Here is a 26,145-nt window from a genome sequence, read left to right as displayed (position 1 = left end):
TTCCATCACATAATCTTAATCCAAGTGTTGCACTGAGGTTAATGGTCATTTATTTGAACATGGTTAATACTTTTGCTCGCCACTCCCTCTGGGCACAAGAAAGTCTTCTCTGTTGTTTTTCGGCGCTTCTTCATTTGTTTTCGACACTTTCTTCTTCGAGGTTGGCAGAAATTATTTATCGAAACTGAGAAACTTTTTTTTTTCAGTGATTCCAGGAGAGACGGCATGTTAGTCCCTATTTCAATTGCTTGTCGTCTCTCGATGCCCAACCCTAGTCATGTATGTAGTCTAGTCTATTTTTTGGCTTTATAATATTCCGATAGTTGCGATGCGTCGTTTTAATGGGGGCAGTAAGGTAGGAACCATTCAAGTCACTCATTGTCCACGTTGATATTGACGTATTTTGTCACTTTGCGCCATATTGTACTGAACCACTTTTCCAACAGTAGTGACGGTATGGGAAAGAGTAGTGGAAGCTATACTCAGGACGGAAGTAAGTATATGCAAGCAACAGTATGGTTTAATGCCTAGAAAGACTACCACAGATGCAATATTTGCTTTGAGGATGCTCATGGAAAAGTACAGAGAAGGACAGAAGGAGTTACATTGTATCTTTGTAGACCTAGAGAAAGCCTATGACAGAGTACCAAGAGAGGAACTGTGGTACTGCATGCGCAAGACTGGTGTGGCAGAGAAATATATTAGAGTAGTTCAGGACATGTATGAGGGCAGCAGAACAGCGGTGAGATGTGCCGTAGGTGTGTCAGAAGAATTTAAGGTGGAGGTGGGACAACATCAGGATTCTGCGCTGAGCCCCTTCCTGTTTGCGGTAGTAATGGATAGGCTGACAGATGAGGTTAGACTGGAATTCCCTTGGACCATGATGTTAGCAGATGATATTGTGACCTGCACTGAAAGCAGGGAACAGGCGGAGGAACAATTAGAAAGACGGAGGTACACACTGGAAAGGAGAGGAATGAAGATTAGCCGAAGTAAAACACAATATATGTGAATGAGAGGGGCGGAGGAGGAAGAGATACCAAGGGTGGATGACTTCAAATACTTAGGGTTAACAATACAGAGCAATGGAGAGTGTGGTAAAGAAGTGAAGAAACGGGTCCAAGTAGGTTGGAATAGCTGGTGAAAGGTGTCTGGTGTGTTATGTGACAGAAGAGTGTCTGCTAGGATGAAGGGCAAAGTCTATAAAACAGTGGTGAGGCCGGCCACGATGTACAAATTAGAGACGGTGGCTCCGAAGAAACAACGGGAAGCAGAACTGGAGGTAGCAGAAATAAAGATGCTGAGGTTCTCACTTTGTGTGAACAGGTGAGATAAGATTAAAAATGAGCTCATTAGAGGGACAGCCAAAGTTGGATGTTTTGGAGACAAGGTCCGAGAGAGCAGACTTCGATGGTTTGGACATGTTCAGAGGCGAGAGAGTGAGTATATTGGTAGAACGGTGCTGAGGATGGAGCTGCCAGGCAAAAGAGCGAGGAAGACCAAAGTAAAGGTTGATGGATGCTGTAAGGGAGGACATGAGGACAGTGGGTGTTACAGATGAAGATACACGAAATAGGCTTAAATGGAAAAAGATGACACATTGTGGCGACACCTAACGGGACAACCTGAAAGAAAAAGAAGAAGATGATTGAACGATAAATTCCATTTGTGTTTTCTGGTCAGATTCATTGTGGTCGCCTGTTAATATTCATAATTATACTGCATTTATCCTCCCATGAATTTGCAGGACCAGCGCTATCAGTTTTTGTGACACACAACATAATATCATAAGTGCTGTAAACAAACGCCTACCAGACAGGAGCTTTGAAAATTTCCAGAAATTATTCACCTGACTCTTCCCCTTAGAATTATTATGATGATGAACCCATCAGAAATAGAGCTCTCAGTCGATACAACTATTTTTATTTATTTATTTATTTTTCCTCCAAGAATAACATGGAGGAGGTGACAAGCAGCAAATTGAATTTATGAACAGGCTTTGTTCATGCTGCTGCATAATTACAGGAATGTCACTCCTTTGGTGTTTAATGTAAGAGAGGGGATATGATCCAATACCGTCAATGAAAATCAGTCATGTTGCTCTTGCTTTAAAGGTTGCAGCTGGTAAACTTCGAAGATTCATTAGGTACACCTACATGCTCAAATTAAACCCAGTACAAAAGCAACTGGCACAATTATGGTAATGAGCAAATAAATAAATAATGTTGCGTCTTGCTTTATAGTCTTATCCTCATTTTGGAAACAGCGGTCAGTCTGATACAAACATTTAGTAAACTCAGTGTTGGGTTAATATCTTTTCTTATAATGTCAATCAACATCAAACATGTTTGTAAGGATTTACTTTCAGACACATTTTGAACACTATCCATGAACGATAACCAGTAACAATTCCATGATAAAATATCTTACCTATTTTCTTTTTTTTTTTTTTGCATGAATATACATTTTCTATAGAAATGTGTCAATTACTATTATAATTGTGTCTCCCCTGAATGGCCTTGACACAAGCATTAGCTACTGCTGAGTGTACAGTCACTCGACTCCCTCTCCCAGGGTCGCTTTCCTTGATTCAGATGCTGCTGGAGTTTGTTTTTGAGTGGACTTGTCAGTGTCATTGGTATCATTGATATCCTAAATGCTTAGTCCTGTATTTAAGCCAAGCCTAAGTTTACTGTTACTATTCCCACACAATATGTATTGGAAATAATTACATGTCATATAAGAGCTGGCTGTCGACTATTGAAGGTATTTTACAACCTTGTTTCTTTGTTCGCTCTGCTAGTTGCGTCCCATAAAGCACTCTGCCACCAACAGGCTTGCGCAAACCGTTTTTGCATTTTTTCCTTCCTTTTAGTGTTTGGTTTGTCTTTTTCTTATCTTGTTTTCTTCCTATTTTCTTAGTCAATTTGTCTGATTATTTTCCTTGGAAAAAAGAAAATTGTGATGAACTAGTTCCTTTAAAAGAGGTTACATATAGCATTGCATGTATCACATTCATTTTGCTGTATTGGCTAATATGAATGAATATCCCTTAGGGTAAAAAAATACCATGGACTCTGTCGAGATTACCCGATCGTTTAGATTAATTACGTCATGAAACCATCACGTTGGCAAATTTACTGCATAAAAGAGTAAATCTGAACCTTTACAAGTGGCCAGAATGATCAAGATGAAGGCATTTCTTGCAAAAACTGGAATAAAAAAAAAAATACTTCATCTCAAATTGATGCTCCCAAGGCTCCCTTCCTACTCTTAAAGTGTCAACCTTAAACTCCACAGAAGAAAAAAAAAGGTATCTCAAAGTCAAAGAGCAAAAATCCACCAATTTTAATAAGATCATTACCGCACCTGAAGGCCGTCTGTTGAGGTGCCCAAAAGGTGTTCCATCACTCGAAGGGTTTGTCAATGTCTTGGCTGTCTCAGCCCATCTTAACCTATTTTGAAGACAATTTTGTTTAAATACACGACAGATCTGTTCTCTTTTTCTGTCAGAAATGGTGAATCATTTTCTATAGTTTTTATGTCATCTCCGGTCTCTACCCACCTGAGATCAAGAGACAATCTCTTCTTTAAAGTTGGGGTTATATCTGTTGACTTTGGATAGTTTAGTATGAATTTATATGGAAGTATTTTAATGAGTTCATGGGATCAAGCCTAATTTTCTGTTGCCTGCTTGCTTTTAAGCAGCAGTCCAACAGGACCTCGTTAATTGAGCACCGTTTGGTGACGTGGGAGTATGTTTCCCATTTTAGTCATTTATTTTGTGCGTGTCTGCAGTGCTCTTCCTGAACCCCAGCCTTCCAGGGCTCTGAAGTCCTGGCCATTACGAATGATGAATTGTGCTACAGTTAGGCTAGAAGTAGGACAAATTGATCAAAGTGTCAGGTGCTCCTTTGCGACGTTGTGGTCTGGTCGGGAAAAAAAAGGCACCAGAGAAGGAGCTGTCAAAAAGTTTCCTGTGCCAGGTGGTTGTAGATAAATGTTTACTTCTCACTGTCGGATCTGCAAAGTGCCCTCGCTAGCCTACATCAGAAGCATGTGCCACGAAAGACCCTGGGAGTTGTTCTCCATATTGTTCGATTTGTACCAATGAGCCTTCTATCTTGGTGTAGTGCTGCAATCTAAGATAAGCACTTATTTGTCTCAGCCCTTTTTTTTTTTTGCCTGATAAAGCTGGTGTAATTAAACTTGATTTAATTGGGATTGCTGTTCAGTACAGCGCACCGATAAACAGATACATACACAGGTATCAAAGCAGTTCTTGGGGAAAAAGCTTCCAGGTAGACAGGCAGAACAAAATTAGTTCAATCGAAGATTTGCAATTTAAAGAATTAGACATGCAGTACTTCTATTTTTAGTTTTTGTCTCTTCTTTTTTGAATGACTGATTGCAAGATGGATGTTTTCTTGGAAGACTTTGTCTCATAATGTAAAAATATGTGACATTGCCTAAATTGATCTAGTAGCTTTCGTTGTTTGTTTTTTTTTTTTTTAATGTTTTGTTTTGGTACTGCATATAACTTGTCTGACTACTGTGTCTCATCTAATTTGCAAAGGATTAATCGCACAGCAGCAAGTTACTTATTTTGGAATGTGCAGAAAACAAGATCCTAATGTAAATATTGAGCTTGAGCACTCGTATGCGAATGAATTGAAGTCCCTGGCACCACTATAATTCACCCTAATGATTCTATCTTAAAATACTGCCTGTTGTAGACTGGAATGATGAAAAGGTTGGCCCTCTGACTCATTAGTATCGGGGCGTAAAGATAGATGACCCAGATATAGAGCCAACGCTTATTTTTTTTAAACTGTTGAGCGCCAAGCTGCATGTAGCCTACCCCTCCAAGCATTGCCTACCTGTCCCTTTAGCTATGTCAACTTTCTACTCAAAGCCACTCAACGGCTTTGGCTGCACTGTGGGGGAATTATTTTTGAAGGCTCGTTTTGGTGTCATTAACTCAACAGTGACAGAGGGCTAGTGCATTGAGCTCCCCCACATTAACTCTTTGTAAAGCGCACTTAGCTCCCCGGCGTTAGCCACCAAAAAAAAAGAAAAAGAAAGAAAAAGAATATCTGTCAGTGGCGATCATGGATGCTTTTGTCTCGAGGCTCCCTGTCTGTATAAATCGCTAAGCTTTAAATTTACTTTATTCCTTCTGGTAGTTTACTGAGAAAGGACAGGCATCGCTGAGAGACATTTTTATTGTCAGGAACAGTGGCGAGTCATTCTTTTATGTGTTCTATAATTAATGGAGAGCAGCCATTCAATTTAGCTCTCTGTCCAAGGGGATGACGCCGTTAGCCATTAATTTGCCATTCAAAGAGGCAACAGGCTTCAATATGCCAAGTTATTCATAAGCCTTTGAGGCGCCGAGATAGTCATCCTCAAATTTTAGCAATGCAATAAAATTGTTGCGCAGGCAACTCTGCAAAATGTTTTCATCCAGAATGTTTAGATTGAGATTTAGATTTTTTTTTTTTTTTCTGCAACAGAGGCTGGGGTTTTTAGCCAGCCACCAGATGGCAATTTCTTAACTGTTTTATATTTGATACATTGCAGTGATTAAATTTCAAAGTGAAAGTGTATCAATGAATGTTTCATAATCTTTCAGAGCCATTTGGGGAATAGTTTATTTAACGCCTGTCTGACTTTCTATATACATCATAGTCTGTCATTCAAGCAATCTATTAGCCGTCTGGTGTTTTACCATGAATTCAAAAGCTCATGAGTTGCAAATTCTGCCGAGCAGCGAGTGGTCTTGCAACTCCCGCTCAAAGGAGGACAGGCAGCTTTCTCGAGATTTTTTGGCCTGAGACACTTTTGTTTTCAGGAACTTTGTTGACTCTGTAGGTGCAGGGGGTTATCTTGCCCCACAGTCCAACATCATGGTCCAATAATGGTCACGCAACTACCATTGGAAAAAGGACACTCACGTGATATTGATGCCTTTTTATTGTAATGAACAGTGGCAACTCTGTAGTTTACCCTACACAATCCTTAAATACAAGTGTGTTGATAAATGTTTTTCATAATATTGGAGGATATTTTCTTCAGCATCTGTCACACTTCCTGTCCATGTGTATTATATTTTTCCGTCATACTTCATTCCCAACCATTGCATCACATCTTTCCCAAACTAGCCTTGTGTGAATGCATTATATGTACACACTGAAAATATACTGCGTAGTAATTATATTATTACTTATCTTTGTATTGCCCAACAGAGGGAGATGAAACTGGAGTGATGGACAGCTTGATGGAAGCTCTGCAGTCAGGAGCAGCCTTCCGTGATCGACGAAAACGGACGCCACGAAACGGTAAGGCAGTTTAGTCTTCATACAAATTTTTATGGCAATGTAAAGTTTGCTTATCTGCTTAGTTGTAGAATCAGTACATGCCATAACTAATTGTAAGAGGCCAAGATGTAATTGATCATGTTTTGACTTCGTTGTTTGCTTGTATCCTTTTTGTGTTGTGGATACAGACACATTACAAATGCAAAAACACATCTTCAAACACACATGCATCCTCAAACACGGTACATGAAGCCCAGTGTAGCTCACTGGGAATGTCCTGTCCCTTTCCAGATCATAAAAAACAATGCATTGTAGCACTGGCATGTTGCCTGTAGTTAGAAGACGACTTTAAGTGCAGTGACAAAAAGGTCCATTCTGCCAAAATGCCCTGTTGCATTTCAAGGGCTTTTCCTCATTGAGGTTGACCTTGACTCTCTTTTAATCTTAATTTTACCTTCACTGGGTTCACTGCCTTGTAACATTCAATTGGGTGTTTACTTGTGTTTTATTTAAAGAATTAAATTTCAATTGTATACCTGCCACTAGCCCACAAAAACCTGTAATGACACCTTATTTGGTCTTTGACCATTATATGAATAATAGTTATTGTTTAGTTTTGCTGATGATTCTATAGGAAATCAGTTAACCAGGTCAAGACATCCTTACACAACCATTTGCATGCAGAGATTTTCACAATTTGATTTGAAAGGTTTCCACTTGTTTGTATTATACTATTTGTGTAAGATGTTTGGTTATTTGGATTTCTTTTTGTTTTAATAATTTGTCAACCCGTAAGTTAAAAGTCCTCTTTTTTTTGGGGGGGGGGGGGGCTTTTTTTTTAATCATGCATTCCTTTACTGCAAGTGAATGTATGCATTTCCTCTTGCTTCAATGGTATGACAGTATAAATTGAAACTAAGTGTAATTTCTCTTATAGTGGCCTGAGGGTGTTTTTTGTTTATGTGACTACAGAGAGCAGCAGGCATATTTTAGTGGTTTGTATGAAGCATTTTTTTATAATCTCTCACAATCACTAATTAATTTGTGGATTGTTCACAATCCCTCATGACATTGCTGTCAGTGTTCAAATGTTCAGCGTATTGCAGATAGCAGCATTTTTTTGTTGCTGTTAAACTCAAGCTTTACGAAAGCCACGTGTGCCGTGCAGGCAATGTACAGTATGTTATGCTAATAAATGATCATAAATAATAAAAAAAGGGGTGTCCTGTAGTCACATCGGAAGTTAGATTATGGAATCTCTTATAGTGGAGGCCACTATTGGAGTAAATACAGTGTGTTTTAACCTCACTGTCACCGTTTGATTTCTATCTTGGTTTTGAATGGGTGCCATGCCCTTTTATCACTTATGAGGATTGTTTCTGGAGTTTCATTCTTGTCAAAATGGATCTCCCCTGATGCTGTTTTCTATTTTCTTACTCACACATCCTCCCCTTTCTCTTTTTTCTTACTCTGATCTTTTTCTCCTCCACTCCATCTACACCATTTTTACAGGTGATCAAAGTCCTTCCAGTCCAAGCTCTCGCTGGCCGGCCGCTAACTATGGTTACAGAACCCTAGGTGTGTGCCTTTTTAAGTCCCTTGTTAGTAGCGATGCAGCAAATTGAAAATTCTTGACCGAAAAGCAAAAGCAGAAAATTAGGAAAGCAAGGCCAAAAAACGAAAACTGAAATAAATTATGCCAATTATTAGATAAATTGCATTTATGGCTATGACTATGTACTAACCTCACTAAAAGCAAGGCATGGCATTTGCATACAATATTAATATTCAAAAGAATTAATCAATCATAAATCGATCTTGAAAATTCCCTGTTAATCTTCTTATCCTTTTGACTGAAATATTTATTTTCTGTCAAAATTGGAACATGACATGGAACATAATACAAATGCATGAGAAAATGAAAATATTAATATTATTAATGTGTAAATAGTTTCCAATTTGATGGTGTCGTCACAACATCCTTTTTCAGCCACAAATGTCGTTTGGTCCTAAAATGAAACCGCATTTTTCAGTTAAATATTTTCTGTGACTCAATATTTGGTGCATCCCTACTTTTTATATTCCATCTTCATACAACAGCACCTTTCCTTCCACTCCTCTTATCGTGGTTTCATGCCTAATTCACGTCCTCCCTGGTGTCGATCTGCTTTCCAACACTTTTTCTCAACTTCTTGCGTCACTTTGCAAAGACTAACGCTGAAATACTGCACCAAAATAAGGATCTGTATATCTCTGTATGCCAAAGAATGACACTAGAAAGGCTCGCGATCAGATTTTCTTTTTGTTTTTCGCATTGTCGAGCAGCATTTATTTCTGTATTCTACATGCCGAAACCTTGTTCACAAATTAACTTTTCTTAGTGCCTGCTTTGCCACAACACTTCTTCTGTTTGCAACCTTCAGCAAATGTGTTTCTATCGCATATGTATTACTTTCATTTAGCTTCACTTTACCTTTTTCTTTGTACTCCAAAACAAGTGACTTTACTTGTAAAATATCCTAAAGTTCCTGAATTGCATTCAGCAGCTCCGAACAAGTACTTCACTTTTCTGACTAAATTGCTTTAATTCAATTTAACTACACGAAGGGCCTTGGGAAGCTTTGCGTAAAATATATTGACTCCTACTTTTGCTTTGAACATACAATATATTGCCTGTGTTTGTTTGTTTGTTTTATGTAGGCGGACTCACCCATGTGTGTTGCAATCTTAGTGCCAAATATCTTTTTTAGGAAAATATGTACACTATCTTAAAGAAAACTCCACACACAAGTTATAACAGGCAATTGTAATATTTATGAGCAGCCTTTTGACCTCTATATTCAAAACCTTCAGAGAGATGAAGGCAATTCTCATTTATTCTGTTTAGAATTTTGTGGGACATTCAGGACGTGTAGGGTCCACTTTGATATTTTGACTTTAATGAAGGGAATCCCAGGGGCTTCGTTTTTTTGTAGTTTGTATTTGCAGATGATGTCGACCTCTTGGATTCACTGGAGCGTGACCATTAGTGGTTTTAAAGTCACTTGTATATTGGGTGCGATAACTCCACCTGTGGTCTAACTAAATGATGTCGAGTGAGCTTCTTTTTCATTGTGGTGGTTAGTTTTAGAATTTGCTTAGTGTTAGTGGTTCGGTTTTGAGCTATCTTCAAAATAATCTTCCTTTAGATTTGTTCTCTAGTGCATCACTAGTTAGGAACTGATAAAGCATACATTTTAGATGTTTTTAAATGAACCTCCCAATGATAATGGTATTTTTGTTTTAATCCATCCATTGTCTGGGTCGCTTATCCTCACAAGGGTCACGGAAGTGTTGGAGCCTATCCCAGCTATCTTTGGGGAGGAGGCAGGGTATATCCTGGAAGTAGTTGCTAGTCACTCGCAGTGCACACAGAAATAAATAACCATTTGCACGCACAATCACAATTAATGCATATTTTTGGGATGTTGGTGGAAACCAGAGTGCTCGGAGAAAACCCATCCAGACACGAGGACAACATGCACACTCCACACAGGCGGACCCTGGTCCACAAAACTGTGAGGCTGGCACTATAACCATTCGCTCCACTGTGCTGCCTTTCTGGAAAAAAAAAATCTGAAAATGTATTGTTCCAAATTACTATGCACAACAGAGCTTCAAGACAATTTATAAGTTGGAGAGAAGTAAAAGTAATCATATGTTGAACTAGACACATTGGGAGGTCAGTTAATGAAATGAAATGTTATTTCAATAAAAATAAAAAAAAAACTTGGATACTCCAAAAGTTCTCAACAGGTCATTTAAGGCTAGAGACCACACCATGAGTTTCTCCTTTTATACACATTGCAGCCAATGATGCCGAGAAGTTCAGCTGCATTGTAATGCAGTAAGACGATTTTGTGACAGACAGCACAGTTCCTCTTTTTCTACAATGGAGTATTGTGGTCAGTCGGAAACCCGCCATACTTCTTAGTGGATATTTTCACCACTTTGGGTACTCAACAATCTCTCTCTTCATTAAATCTGGATGAAACATAAATCCATGAATGATGTTGCAGTTTTGCTGGGACATGTTGGCTATCCACCAACTGTCCACGACTCCTTGTGTCTGACCCATCCTGGGTTAGCTGGCACTCATCAGTGAACAATCTCATGCTGCAATGAATTCCTGTTTCATTGACTGCTATGGGCATACTAGGATAAAAGCCCTGACCTCAACCTTATTGAGAACCTTTGTAGCATCCTCTTGCTAAAATGTATATGAGGGTGGGATGCAGTTCCCATCCAAACAGTAGCTCTGGGGGTGTTATACTCACATCTTCCAGAAAAATTCAAGCAGAAATCTCTCCAAATGGATTTTAGAATTGTGCAACTCAAACGTATTTACGTTAAACTTCAACTTAACTTGTTAAAACTAGCTTATGATTTCTGTAAAAATGGCTTCCTATTGCTTTAAATACAATCAATGACTATTTTTAACTTTTTAAAATCAAGCCAATGTCTTGAAATGCCGTTGTATGTATTCATTTGGACCATTTTACGCGTTTTAGTTTTCAAAAAAATGCTGTGGTCATTGGGAGTTTTAGTTTTAAAAAAACATTACAATTATGCTCCAATAGTTTATAACTTTATTATGCTAATTGTCATTTTTGTTGAATAATTTGGAAAATTAGAGAAAAGTATAATTTGCATAGTATTTTACAACACAGTGCAGTGTGTTTTCAAGTATTTTTATATCTTGAACAGCATTATATGCCATTTGTTTTTTGTTGAATGCATTTATATTACTTTTTTATTCTTTAGCTTTATTGTGTTGCACTTGAATATAATGTACGTTATGGAGCAAAAAGTATGCAACGGTAACAAAATACGTTTCATCGCTTGAAAAAAACGTTCGGGTTCAGGGTAGGTTTTTACATTCCCTTGTAATACTAAAGGTATTGCAAAATTGTATTGCATTTGAGACTGTTGGAAAATCACAAATATCCAACTGGGAAGTTATGAGATTAAATCCAGCCTTGTTAAAAAAAAATAAATACATTTATGCGGAAAGGATGCAGCAATACTGTACATCTTTGCAGCAATTTCAATGACAGACTCTAGTATTACATCCAAACAAAGGTTTCACATGGTTATTTATTGGGCCTCTGTGGGTTCTCCCATTACTGCGTTTTTATTACATTCCTCTTGTTTGTTTAATTCACAACGCAACATTTCTTGGCAGAAAGAATTCCCCACTCTACTGCACTGTGGTTCCTTTCAGTGGCCGTAATTGTCCAGTTTTACGTTTTTTCTGGAATTCAGCAAAAAAAAAAAAAAAACAGTAATAACCAAGATGTTAAATTCTGAGATGGTTTCAGATTATGGTGGTACACTGTAGTAGTTGAGGCAATCTTGAAAAAGGTATATCATGCACTACAGTTGCACTTGGCTTCACTATTTCGGTAAAATGTGATAGTATAATACTGAAGGTGTACCAAATGTTTCCCCCTCCTACTTGTCACAATTCTTGCTTTAAAGCTTGACTGACTTAGCATCTTCTTCATCAGCCCCTTATTACCGAGCGTCTCTCTTTGCGTGTGTCACTGTGAGTTGATTTAAAACCAGCGAGTGTCTGCTTGTCGTCTTTCAGACTGAACCCCCCTCCAGTGTCAGGCCCGATGCAATTCTTGGTGCTGCCAGTCACAATTATGCCCTATTCCACGAGCATTTCCCGTTTCCTTGTCTCCACTTTGTATGAAATGAAAAAGCTAGCCCCGGAGGCTCCATGCATGTGTTATACAATTAGACCAGACGGTCCTAATTCAGCACCGGAAAATGGACAGTTGATGGAGTCTTGGGGAGTTTCTGGAAGATGGTGCATTTAATACATGGTGATTGAATCAGGTTGGGTTAACAGGAATGAGCATATGTGTGAATATCTGGAAAAAAAAGAAGCTTTTTCCCAGACTTGGATAAGGTTAGGTCATTCTCTATTTACTCCGTTGCCCCCGTGGTATGACTCTTACCTTGGTATCTGGCAGGAGATTGGCAGATTTAAAACACGAGCCCCTCATACATCCTGCTTCATCGGTTTTTGGTCAGGGATGAAAACCGTAGACTCAGTGGGTCGTTCGTAGTCAGGGGCATCTCAAAAGACACATCTATCAGATTTCAAAGGGGGACCAGCCAGTTTTATAAATCTGCTCTCTTTTCAACGTCATTACATTCCCAAACCTGGGCTCCAGTCTTCATTCCTTTCTGTGCTGTTATCCCACTTAACCTTCACAGGTCAGTCTATCAAATGTTCCCTTATCAGTTCTGTACAGTAAGACTCTTAAGGACTTATTTGACATTGAACAGGGGGCGGGGATAACTTACACTCTCATTAAAAATAGAGATGTAATGATATAATGCTTACCCGGGTCATGAAATTCCAGCCCAACTTTATAATCTTTCAAAGCCCCTGCATTTAATTCACCGGGTCAGATCAGAGAGCGGACGCCCTGTATGTTTAATGAAGATGAAATTACCTAGTTTCTCTCATGAAATTTTGAAGAAGCTCAAGTAGATGAATCTGCACAGGCAAAATGAAGAACCCCTAAGGGAGGCATCTGATGGTAAAGATGCTGGCAATGCTAAACACCCCATTGTTGTGTATTATCCCCCAAAGTCATCTTTGATATAAATAACCTTTTAATGCATGTTTTTGTTGTGTTTGTTTTCTATATGAAGCTCATTATTGCAAGGGATTCTGCAGTGCTTTAACTTTTTTTGATATTCTTGTTCCTGAAAATTCGTGAAACCGACTGGTAGTTTTGGGATTAATACGGATTCAGTGAATTTGCTGTTTTTTGCACTCTTTTTAAACACCGCTTCCTGTCCACACATTCTCAAGCATCTATGACTGTTTCTGTTTGATATCAGAGTTGAGAGCCAAGGCCTCCTCCGGGCGTCCACTCCGGGTGTTAATAGATGCTATTCATCGGAGCGGCCCTAGAGGCAATCCTGCAGGAAGTGGCGCTAATGTGATTTCAGAAGAAGAGACCCACAGGACTCTGTGCCTCGTGTTGTTGCTTGGATGGCCTGAGTAGATTTCAGATATTAAAACGCAAGATGAGAGCAAAGCGGTGCTGTTTGAAATCTATCACCTGTTTCCCAGAGATAAGGAAAGGTAAGGCAGATAGGCACACTTCTGCGCCACTATTTTTAACAGGCTAAATCCTCTGGCGTAGAAAAAGTCTTAACACTTTCCCTTGACCCAAAAACGTACATTACCAGAACCTGATCATGGGAATAGAATAATTCCCATAATGCAATTCTAATTCAACACCTAATTGTACAACGTGACAAATTAGTTGTTTGGATCTGTGGACAGCTCATTAATGGCCTTGAACAAGAGACTTTCATTTTATATCATGTTACGATAATAAAAAATGCCATTGTTAATATATTAATATAATTGTAACAATAATAGTGCTGCTGTCATATTAATAATATTTATTATTATTATTATTCATTGATTCATTTTCTGAGACGCTTATCAGCCCAAAAAGTTGATTTTTCTAAGTTTACTGTAACATTAATAAATACACGCCTCAAGGATGTGTCCAAAATTTAGTCATTGAGATTTATGCAGAAATTAAGGAACATGATAAAAAGAAAATGTTGTTCCTTGCAACTGACTGGCGATCAGTTCAGGGTGTATTCTGCCTTTCACCCAAAGTCAGATGGGAAAGATTCGAGCGCGCCAGAACTCTAACCAGGATAAGTGGTGTTGGAAATGGATGGATGGTTGTACAAAAAATGAAGAAAATTCATTTTGATGCATTTATCCAAAGCAGTGCGATTTAGATTCTTTCTAAAACTAAAAGACACCCAAAGTTTTTTGTACAACAAATACACTGTGATGAACACAGTTTTCTTGGCAGAGGTAATAAGATGGTAATTCTGCTACCCCACCATGAGGATCGCTGATGTAAAAGATACTGTGCCCCGACTGCTTATTGAGCCATCAGTGAACTAGCTTATACTAGTTTATGACATCCAGTAATATCCTGGAGTATATTCAGCGAGTCTCTTTTATTTTTTCTTGCTCAGTCTCCTAACAAAATTGCTTCTCAAGTGTGGGGCCAGTTATGAAAGGTCATCCTAAGTGTAAATTGTCAATAATGGATCAATTTCAGAGGGCAAATATACTTTGGCGGTCCCATAATAGAGGGTTTTATCTTATTTTTACCCAGGGCACATCCACACAATAGGTTTGATATGGTTCATTCTGTGATGAATTCCTATTAGAGCTATAAATTTGCAGTGTTTAAAGCCAAAGAAATGCCCAATAAAGAGGCCGGCAGTAAGAGCGTCCCACTCACTGATAAATAGCTCTCATATAATGTAATCCAGCCTTAGCCATCATACTTAGGGTTGAAGGATGGATAAATTGCTTCAGTTGAATTAAACCTACTGCATTGCTCATTAGGAATACAGTTGGGCCAGCTGATGATCAGCTGGAGAAAAAAAAATGTGCGTAGGAGTTGGGTACATTTGTGTTTGTTCCACTGACAATGACAAACACAAGCAAACCTGTCTTCATCTGCTATCATACCAGTTATTTTTCTGTATTGTTTTCTAACCTGTCTTCGTATGCCGTGGCTGGTTTTTAAGCCATTTTTTTGTCAATACAGTATGTCGACTGCAATGAGACGGAATTAATTTGACTTTGTGGGCTTTCGAATCCACTAATGGCAAATCAGGAGATGAGTGATGAGTGGTAATTCCAGTACCTGCCGATAAAGACATCACACATCAAGGAGTGACAAATTCAGGTTATCCATTTGAAACAGGAATGCAGGGAAGAAAGATGGGGGGGGGGGGGTGATAATGTCTGTAATTGTCTTAGCTTGGAGGAGAATCTGCTAGAAATTGTTGACATGATAGTGATGTTGTACTGTTGTGAAGGGTTACAGTTTGTATGGAAGTGAATAAATAATATGTTCTTGAAAATGCTTCTCCTAAATTGAACCTCACACCAATATCATGAAAATTGAACACAAGAGCCCAGCTAAAAGCTTTATTAGAAAACATTTCAGCCACCCAATCCTGTAAATATAGAATGAAGGGAAACAGTATATGTGAGGAAATTAGATGAGATCGTATGCTCCTAACCCAGTTTGAAGTCATGGTTCAGTTGCCGTTCACAGCCATGAGTAAAGGTTTTGTTTGTACATTTGCGAACGAAAAAAATGCTTCCTGTGTTTAGTTCTACCAAATCTTACATCAATTTCTTAGGAAAACTACAGTGGATTGCTGAAGTCAAAGAAAAATCAGATAAAAAGAGTCCACCTCTCATATGATTGTCTTTGATAATTGTTTCAATGGTAGAAGAAAACGGGGAGCATTTTGACATTAGCGTTTTTATAATTGTTGAGTTAACTGAAGTTTGCTTTACAATACCCGTCCTCACATTGAAGACAAAAAAATAAATATGTTGCAATATGAAGGTGAGTTGCTGGGATTAGGTTCTGGACCGTCCTTGATATCCATGAATTTGGAGCCATGTTTCATTTTTGGACATATTAAGTTGTATAATTCATCCCAGTGCCATACTTTATATTTCCCTCTCATTAATCTCTACTATTGTCTTGTAAATTTTTCCTATCCCATTAAACACTTTTTGTAATATTTTAATAACGTATAAAATTTTATAAGGTTACACAACATTGAAGTTGAAGGTGATGGTTTTTAAATGATACTGCATACAGGGAAAGGATTCCATTTTTCACCCTGATTTAGTTTTCATCCATCTTTAGTTACCGAACCACTGATACATTTACAACATAATAGCATTTTTGTTTATTATTTTTCAAGTATTTGTGCCAAAAAAAATCAGTTCCGCTCTCGCTTGTTATATGTCCAGCATACCGTATTCAGGCATTTGTAAAAAGCTTCCTCAGGTGTAACGATTATCATTTCAAGTAAGTTTCGAGTACACCTCAGTGGAGATTAGATCCAAATACTTGCAGTATTGTGAAACATAGTTGTGTGTTGAGAGGATGTTGTACATGAGGAGGTGAAGTAAAGGAGATCTTGCAATCATCGGTGAGAATCAATAGTGAGGAACAACTGAGAGATCGAGCAGGGTTGATGAAAAGTTCAATTGTGAACGCAAGCGCAACACAAATGTCGAGTTGCTCCCATCGACTGACGGCCATTTGCTATGCGCCGCCATTTTATTTATTTATCAGTGTATTTGTGTCAGTATTTTTTATTGATGGGCCTCAAGGTTATGATGGCCATCTCCATTTCCTCAAAGGACCTAAGACAGTAAAAGGACTGAAGCTGAATGCAAGGGAAAACATGTCAGTCAATGGACGCCATTCACCCGTAGTTGAGGTAACCACTCATTGAAATGGAAAAGTGAAATGGGCCATTTTACTTACTGCGAACATTGGTTGAGCCCTGTATGTATTTTTTATATCGATTCACTATCGCTTGGTCCCCCATTAATACATCCTTTTCTGTTGCTTGACGTCTTACCTTTTTTAGTCTTTCTAAGGTGCAGCATATGGAATACTCTTTACCGTCGTAACTGAAGTCAAATACTCACGAGGATTCTAATTCCACGTGCTATTCATCTCCTGTCCATTTAATGAATAACGTTTGCAGATATGCTCATCATAAGTTGTATTTCTGTTTGTGGCTTTTAATCACATCTCCCCTCGCTTGTGATATTAACATAGGGTGATGTAATTAGAGGCATAGCGAGTGTAATTGTTGTTTATTCTCCCAATGACATATTTGCAGTTGTAAGCTACTGAGGGAACAAACAAAGCTTAACTGCACCCGTGTGTGCAATTTAAGGTCATTAGCTTTAGAAGCCAATATTTCTAGCTAGAGGTCTGCCCGAGGACCTTTGGTCCACTCCTACAGTTGTACAAAGTATTCCTGTTTGGGAACTTGGAGGCATAGTAAAACTTTCAGAGTGATTTCATTATAATGGAATTTCTGGAAATGTCTTACACCGCTAATTCACATTGTGTTGTTAAATTTTGATTGACCTTACCCGACGTAAACCTGAGAATTTATATATGACAAAACTCCTCATCTCAGATACCATACTCTAAGTACATTTTGTGGGAATACGAAAGCTGGTGTAATTTACCAGGCTGCAATGCCAGTGATTCTTTTGCTGGTCAAGTACACATTGAAGCAAATACCCATTCATCTCAGCTCGGGTATTTTATTGTTAACCTAGAATAAAAGCACCAAAAGAGCAAAACCAGAAACGTACAGTAGTATCGTTGAAGCAATGAGTCTCTGGATAGTTTGCCTTTTAATTTATAAAATACCTTTGTGTACTGTCTTAATACGGTTACACTATGTTGGCTTTTATGATGAAATAAATCTTTCCACTAGATCCACATTTGATGCTTTTTTTTTCAGCTAGTCATGTGAAGTTACCTTATATCCTTCCATCGAGCCATTATCTGAGCCACTTATCCTCACAAAGGTCACGGGAGTGCTGGAGCCTATCCCAGCTAACTTCGGGCAAAAGATGGGTATCATCCACTTAAATTCTCCTTTGTTGTCTTCACCACTGACAAATCAGCAGACATCAGTGTTTCAAGTGTTTTGTACAAAACAAGGCATGTTCTCATATAGTCAGATGCCTCCTTCGTAGACTGAAAACAGCTTGTAATATCTGCAGTTGTGTAAATATGGTTGCACTCAACACTACGATATGGTGTACAAGCACACAGTCACAACATTTGGATTCCCAAATACCCATTTATGTTATGTTCAGAAAGGGCATTCAATATGTCATACTTTTAGACATAGCAGTATGAATATTCTTTCTCTCTCTTGAATACTCCCATAGCAGTATGAATATTCTTTGTCTCTCTTGAATACTCCACGATACTGAGTATCAATGCCACTTGTAATGTTTTTTTTTAATTTGTGTGCTTAATAGAATATGTTAAAAAAATGCATAATTATTTTTTTGCTTTATGGTTTGGTTGACAGTAAACTCCAACTTCAACAGTTTAAAGCCTCAAATATGTTTTACTAATACATAGCCTAACTGGTTCTTGTTGTGAAATGGAGCCACCCTCTGTCATACAGTACAGGTATGTGAAGTTTGGGCTCATAAAAATTGAATCTCGAAAAAAAACGTTAGCGGGGTCATTTGTCTCTTGAGGCACCCTTCTAGATGATTAAAATATAATAATGCGTGGATGTCAGCATTCTACAAATATCTTTGACTGTGCACATCAACATGGAAATTCATTTGTATTGAGTGATGTTAACTGTCCAGAGTTTTCCCTCATTATTTTCATATTTTTTTTTTTTTTTTTTAATAACACATCTCCCCTCCAGGCATTGGCAGCTAAGTAAAGGATGAGGCTGCACACTGCATTACCTCAAATATTGCCCCCACTTCCTCTCCAGATGACTTTCTTTCAGTCGCCTGGGTCACTCTTGCCTTAGGACAGATTAGGGCAGATTGGAACTGAGATGTTCTTTTCTGAATTCCAACAACGAGGGAAGGTGAAACGTGTTCAGGATGGAACCATAGCCAGAATGTTGTTAATATGTCGATCTTTGTGTGTACATTTATGACTTTTCTGGCCGGCAGCTAACCTGATTATTTGAGGCGCATCTTGACTCACAAATCTTAGGGTTTGGAACAAAAGTTAATCGAGAATCTTAATATTGTACTCCCCCATCGTCAAACCAACAGACAATCCTAGTCTATTCTGTGTCTAAAAATAGCATTGCATCACTGTTAATATTCAAACACTTCACAATTAGTGGAAGAGCTTGTAAAAATCATTTATGGCTCTGTATTATCAACGTCTTCAGCATGACAGCACCGTTTGCTCACTCCTGATCCCACCTTTAACGTGCTTTCGAAGGCAACACAGTGTCCGAGATATAGATTTGTTGTAAAGGTTTTATGATTGAAAATATAGCTGAAGAAGCAGTTCTTTCATAATTTTACTGGAGTCTCTGAAAGCTAAATAAATGGGGCGCTGCTTCTAAGGCAAGAATAATTGAACAGGAGAATCAGTCAATGAACGAGAGAGCGGCTTGGATGGCCCACATGACAACTTGTGAAAGCAAGAAAGACTGATTAGGCAATATGTCATATACCGGCATTACTGTCCATACATATCTTCTCTCATATCATCTTTGGCTCTTACGGTCACCCATTGACTTGCTAAATATATTAATCTCCTCACACCCATAAATGTTGCACTTATATTCAAAACCAAACAGTTTCGAATGAGAAATCCTCACCTTGCGCACGTTTTCACCAAGAATTTCAATAAGCAAATATAAATAGTAATTGAGGATATGCACCATTTTGTATTTTTTTGTTGATGCTTGTTGCTTGAGGGAATTTTTTCCCTTTTTGGACAAAGGTACCAAATGATTGCATTATGGTTTTGAAAAAAAAAAAAAAATCATGCAACTGAATGTTCATTCATTAGTTTTGCTTTTTCATGTCTTGTCACTATCCAAGCCGCTTATCCTCACAAGGGTTGCGGGAAAGCTAGAGCATATCCCAGCTAGCTTCGGGCAAAAGGCGGACTACAACCTGAACTGGTCACCAGTCAGTCGCAGGGCAGATATCAACACCCTCACTGAGCGGGAGTCAATCCCACGCTGCCCGTCCCAAAGGCAGGCATGTTTACCACTACACCATCAGTGACTCTATTTTTGCTTTCCATTGGGAAAATCAAGTCCTAGTAGCCAGGATTCCAACTGTGTCAGGCCAATACCATCTAGGAGATGCACACCACACCTGGTTGCGTTATTCACTGTTCAGGTAGCTCTGCCACCGCACTCTTTTCTCACTGCTCTCAGTCTCCACTCGGATAAAATGTTTCCTTTCTTTCAGTGCTAGCCCCTCGCTCATCGAGAAGGGTTCCCGTTACCGTGATAAGGTAACATTTGAGAATAACTTTGGCTTAAACTGTCACTGTACCTTAGTCTGGAGAATGCCTTATTACTCTCTCCTCCATAGCCTCCACTTTGCCGCAGCGGTCCATGTTCTTGCGGGCTTCAGTCTCCTCAACAGCCCTGTGCCTAGAACTACAAAAGACCCCTGTTGTCCTCCATTGTGGTCATTTGTCATTTGTCTTTTAGCAAGTCCCAGTTCTATTGTTTTGAGGTGGAAATTTGAAGGCTGAGTAAAGCCAAACCAGTACCGTGCAAAGGAAATATTAGTCTTTTAGGGTACCCTTTCTCAACTGTTCACAATGGGAATTTCAGAAAACAATTCTACAGGACTGATTACAATTGTGCAGCATATTAGAAAAGCAACTAAACATGTTCCTTTTCAATCATATCCTTTTACCTCTCTGCTATTTTACGGATTTCTTCTTCCAGAATCTTCCCAACGTCCCTATTACCTATCTTCTTTATTGCCCTGCTTTACCCTGAATTGCTTTAGTTTTCCCATCCTGTCTCCATCAATTTCAATGACCCTGTGACACTCGGGCCAGAATTATTACCCCCGGACGGAACATGGCCCAGTGGCGCCATGCTCCGCTCTCTCTGCCCGCATTATCCATTTACTGTGTATCCCCTTTTGTACCAAGCCTTCCTTCTATAGCCTCGTAATGATCGGACCAGTGGTGACCCTGTGCATTTGCGTTGTAATACAAGACATTGTCATTAGTGTAAGAATGGCGGTATATTTTTTGTCCATTACATTAATTGCTACACATCACTGACTGCCATGCTCGCAGTATTGTGTTACATTGCTTGCATTCTCCATCGACTAACTGTGCTCCTCAGTCATTTGCGCAGGAAAGTGAGAACTGTAATCGAGTTACACTGTTAACTGAGAATTAGGTATGTTTTTACTCCAAACATCTCAAGCAGACGATCATGCCGGCTTGTTTATGATTGTTCCAGCGGCTGCGGATGTCTTAATGTTTTCAAATGAAGCCGAGTATCCTTCCGTTGGTGTACAATTGTTGTCTTGTCAGTCATCTCTCCTCATATCGGGGAAGTTGGCGGACATCGTAATTGCTTTGATGGTCCATCCTAAAACAATCACTTCTGGGCATAAAAGGGGGCCTTGGAGATGGCAGCCAGAGAGAAAAGGTGCAAATGAATTAAAGCACTTAGCGTTCCTCTGGGGCATCTGGCCCAGATTTTCCCTTCAAAAAAATAATATAAGGAAACGAGGAAGGAGCATGAGGATGGTTTGAGCTTCTTCCCTGCTAGAATAAATGGCAGCACAGGCATTAATACATATACAGCCTCCATTATGCCAAAAAATGGGAGTTTTTTTCACTGACAACATAATGGCATTGACATAGTTAACTGGCAGGTGGATAAAGGGGGACTTCAGTGGAAGTAATCTTATTTTGAACGCGGCTCCCATCTATGAGAGAACCTCTGGCCAGGCCTTTTGTGAGGGAACAAAAGTTTGGCCCCATGGAAATAACTCTTTTAATGTATCAGTGGGTCTTAGAGAAAGGATTCCGCGGATGTCCCAGGGCCTACGCTGCTTTTGGACTGCACCAGGCGCATGTCAGCGGGGTCATCTTTTAATCCCATCTCCTCTTTAATGTTCCCTCACTCTAAACCACATAGACATTTAAGCTCTTTTTTTCTCAGTTTTATTTTGAGATAGCATCAGGCATTGTCTACAGTAAATCTGTGAATGTAGATTCTACTTGATTAAGAATTAGGGGTGGGAAACTGAGTAATTCAGGAAAGGTGGCCATTTGTCAATGATACTAATAGTAGCACAATATAGCAAGTGTGAAATAATCAATATACTGTAAGGAATAGAAGGTGGGGACTGTGCATGATGAATTTCACAGACCAGATTTATATTTGACGCTTGTCCATACATCAATTTTCTGTCCCGCTTATCCTCACAAGGGATCGTGGGCATGCTGGAACCTATCCCACCTATCTTCAGGGGCGAGGCGAGGTACACGCTGAACTGGTCGCCAGTCATGTAACCTTCATAGCTCTGGGCAATTTAGAGTCTTCAGTCAACCTACCATGCATGTGCTTGGGATGTGGGAGGAAACCAGAGAAAATTACCAGAGAAAATCAGAGAATATTCTCCCAATACCACGCAGGCTGAGATTTGAACGCCGCAGAACTACGAGGCGAATGTGTTAACTGGTCGACCGCCATGCTGCCCAATCAATACTGTATTGTAAAAATATAATGTTCACAACAAAACCAATAACCAAGGATAGATCAAGTAACAACAATCACAACAAAAACATTTGATCATGATTTCTTTGAAAATATCCTCTGTGTCACAAAAAATCTAAGGGTGCAATACGTTGTGACTCCCGTTTGAATAACGTTGACAACTCTTGTGCTAAAAGAGCGATTGAATTGACTGGCTTTAGCTGGCGGGTGACAGTTTTCAATTTAAAAAAGTAGTTTATGACTGCCTGCTGCTCAGGGTAACTTGTCATCATTGCGACACAAAAGCAGTGGAGCTATTTCGCTAATCCCCTCTGACCAATACATAAAACCTTCAGGGGGCCGCAAGCCACCCCCCAACTCCTGGGAAAACAAAAAGTCCAAGGGTGCCTGGATCTGAATCTTTTCCCAGCCAACCTGAGACACACCCTCTTATTAGTTCCACTCTTTTCCTTTTGCCTCACTTCAATGAAATCTCAGTGCATCTGCATCCCTCCATATCTTGCAATCGCACCGTATATTTGACCCTCTTATGAGGAGGCTTATGGCCTTTGTAGGTGGTAGGCGGACCATCACAATTTCCCCACACTCCAGCTATGATTTCCTATAAAGAAATCATTGATTTGTTAACATGTAGAAGATTGTATGTAGCTCTGCTAACATACAATCTATGACTAATAAACATCTTAAAACAGTTTATAAATCCTCTCATTTTAAAGGATTGGGAATGGAAAAAAAAGTATATTTTCCACATACTACATTTACATACAGTTAACCCCAATGTTATTCATACCCTGTTAAAAATTGGAATTAAGATGATAAAAGATGTGCGTGAGACTTTGTTAACTACTATATATATTGTTGTGGAAAATGTTCACAATTTTCCTTGTTTCTTAAATGAGGGTTGTGGTGGAGTCAGGCTTCGGTGTGCACCAACTTTGTGATGTAGAAGAGAGTATGACGCTTACATGTTTACATGATGTCAAATCAACAAAGCTTTTTTTTGGTGAGATGTGACTTGGTTGTGGTACCAAGCACAGAGTTGCAGCCAAAAGAGCTTGCCTGAAGACACTCAACAAGGCAGTTGTACAATGTAAAATCAACATAGAGGAATGGAGCAATAATAATTAATAATATATATGTATATTTTTTTTATATTGAGAGCAAGATTGTGCATGGGATTAGGATTTGTTGTAGTTTGCTTTTGGAATTACAATATTTGGGAAAGGATGATGACCAATGATCTAAACTAAACAGCAATATGCCAAACAGGCTTGTTTTGGGGGTCAGCAGCAATGAGGTGGTGCTGAGGGGGCTCGAGTGCCAGGGATAGGCGTGTGCCACTTATGTCTTGGTGTTGAACGCCTGCCATACAGTATCTTAAAAGGTTTACGAAATGTTGTTCTACAGCATTAAAAAAAATCAATGTTTCCAAACACTAAATTGGGTTTGTTTTGGAGTGGGTTGGCAGGGATGACGTGGGGTTGAGGAGGAAGAAGTGCAGGGGGTAGTGGTGCAACAATATTTGTTTTCTAAATGTAAGATCAACATAATTTAGCTTTTTTTGTAGGATGGGGCGGGGTTAAGGGATTTGAGATGAAAAGAATGTTGAAGTGGGCGGACACCTGTCTTAAAGTATTAAAAAAAAAGCATACATCGTACGGTGCAGTATACAGTTATGCATTTTGAACACTGGTTATTCCTCTTTCAGATCCACCCAAAAGCTCAATGGTTGTTTTGGGGGCATGTCAAATCCTGCCGCAATATTGGAAATCGGTTACTAGTTTCTTCATCGTCATGCTTATAGACTGCCGTGAAAACATTCCCCCCTCAGCGCTGGTAAAAATGTTGTTATTCCTGTGCCTTCCCTCCATCCATATTTAACTTTCTTCCATGCATTATTTAGGGATGTACCTAACACATTGTCTGGTGATATGACATTACTTTTTGCTGGCTAAACAGACGTTGTGTCTTCTCTAGTGCACAACAACATGTTTGTCCGCTCGACATACTTTTGCGACACCAATCCCCAGTCACAAGTGGCACACACAAAAAGCTGCAAACTTACTTTGTTATTTTAAATCAAAGAAAGCCCTTTAGAGGTGCTTCTGAGACATCTTGAGGATGGAAATGAACAGAAAAAGCTTATTACAGAGGAAATCAATGCATGACGCCAATTCAGAAAGGTCATGAGAGAGGAGAGCAAGGGAAAGTCAGCATCTCAATCACCAAAGCAGCACACATCATATTATGTCCAGCCCTGAAGAGTAGGACATATTTCCCGAAGTCTTTGCTGGTTTTAATCAGCTTACACATGTCCTGGAAGAAAATTGAATTGGTCTGTGGGAGAGGAAAAATACAACACTACTTTGTGATTGTGTCTATTTTGTATCTGCCGGAGTAGGACACTGGTTGTGCACGTCTATTTTGTTGATCATGTGTGCCAATTCATAGCTGCACTGTGTTGTGTTGTGTTGGCAGCTCACAAGCAGAACTGCAAATGTGTCATATTTCATCATTATTATTATTTTTTTAGTATTGTTGGATTTGGGGGACTGTGAGTGGCTATTTGAGTAAAATTGACACTGTTGAGGCTTTTCAGAGGGCGCTGGAGTACTTGAGACATTCTGAGCCATGCAAGCCAAGGTTATGATTAGTCACCATTTTCATTCATGCACGCTTGTCCTGACTTTTGCTCATGAAAGTAGGACATGCCAAGGAAAACTGGCGAGCCCCAAATGCAGAAAGGCTACTGGAATTTGAAAGAAACAATCACATTTTTTACAGGAATTTACAATTATATGGTCCATACACTGCCTCATAATACCAGTGGCATCAAGTTGCAAACTTTTTTTTTTTTTTAATCAAGTATCACAAGATGATCTTAAAATTTATATGTATTTTTTTTTTATTCATGAACAAATATTTCCAAAATGTGAGTGTTTTGGTTTAAGTAGACTCTTACTAGTCCATGGGTATGACCCACAGTGAAAATGGTTCTCTGTCCATTTGTGCTCTGTGATTGGCCGGCAACAAGTCCAATGTGTACACAACCTTTACCTCAAAGTCAGCTGGGATAGGCTTTTGCTCACCCGTGATCCTAATATGGACAAGTAGGTCTCCGTTGTTAACAAAATATTCCTTGTACGTGACTACTGTATTTTTAAGTCACTTCATTTCCATATTTGCAACAGTTATAAGGTTTCTGTGATTCAGATGCAAATGGCACAGTTATCAGCTGTGGGAACCACACGAATAATGGAATGTACAAAACACACGGGCTCTGCATAAGGAAATGAAAGTGTGTCTCTTTTCTGCACTGCTGATTTCATTATAGACACTATTATTGGCTGAAAATAGGAACATCCATTATCTCCTGTCAGATTTTGTTGTCTTTTGTTTTTTTTTTATTTTTGATGTGGACAGTCATTTACTACTGTCATACCTCATCACACGTCTCTGCCCTAAATAAGGCAAAAAAAAAAACGAGCCTTCAGGCAGTGGTCACATATAGAAACTGTTCCTACTGCTCGTCTGTGTAGTTCTCTCTTACATTAAAATCCACGCATTTCTAGCAGCTACTGCTAATGCTTTGCGAATGTTATTCTGCTGCTACACTACATTTAACCCAAAGAAGGGTAAGAAAAGAATT

General features: G+C 39.1%; 1 protein-coding gene across 9 annotated transcripts in view; it reads left to right on the top strand.

Moving 5' to 3' along the window:
* Nucleotides 1-26,145, top strand: part of diaph2 (diaphanous-related formin 2) — a 468,029-nt gene that overhangs the window by 395,261 nt on the left and 46,623 nt on the right. For 7 of the 9 annotated variants that reach the window (XM_061834220.1, XM_061834223.1, XM_061834222.1 and 4 more), the window contains 2 exons: nt 6,249-6,341; nt 7,833-7,898. In XM_061834220.1, coding sequence (XP_061690204.1) covers nt 6,249-6,341; nt 7,833-7,898 — 159 coding nt within the window. The remainder of the gene's footprint in view (nt 1-6,248; nt 6,342-7,832; nt 7,899-26,145) is intronic. The other 2 variants (XM_061834224.1, XM_061834226.1) reach the window with 1 other exon arrangement.

Source organism: Syngnathoides biaculeatus, chromosome 11, assembly GCF_019802595.1.
Source record: "Syngnathoides biaculeatus isolate LvHL_M chromosome 11, ASM1980259v1, whole genome shotgun sequence".
NCBI classification, from domain to species: Eukaryota; Metazoa; Chordata; class Actinopteri; order Syngnathiformes; family Syngnathidae; genus Syngnathoides; species Syngnathoides biaculeatus.
This window is presented reverse-complemented; position numbering and strand designations above follow the sequence as displayed.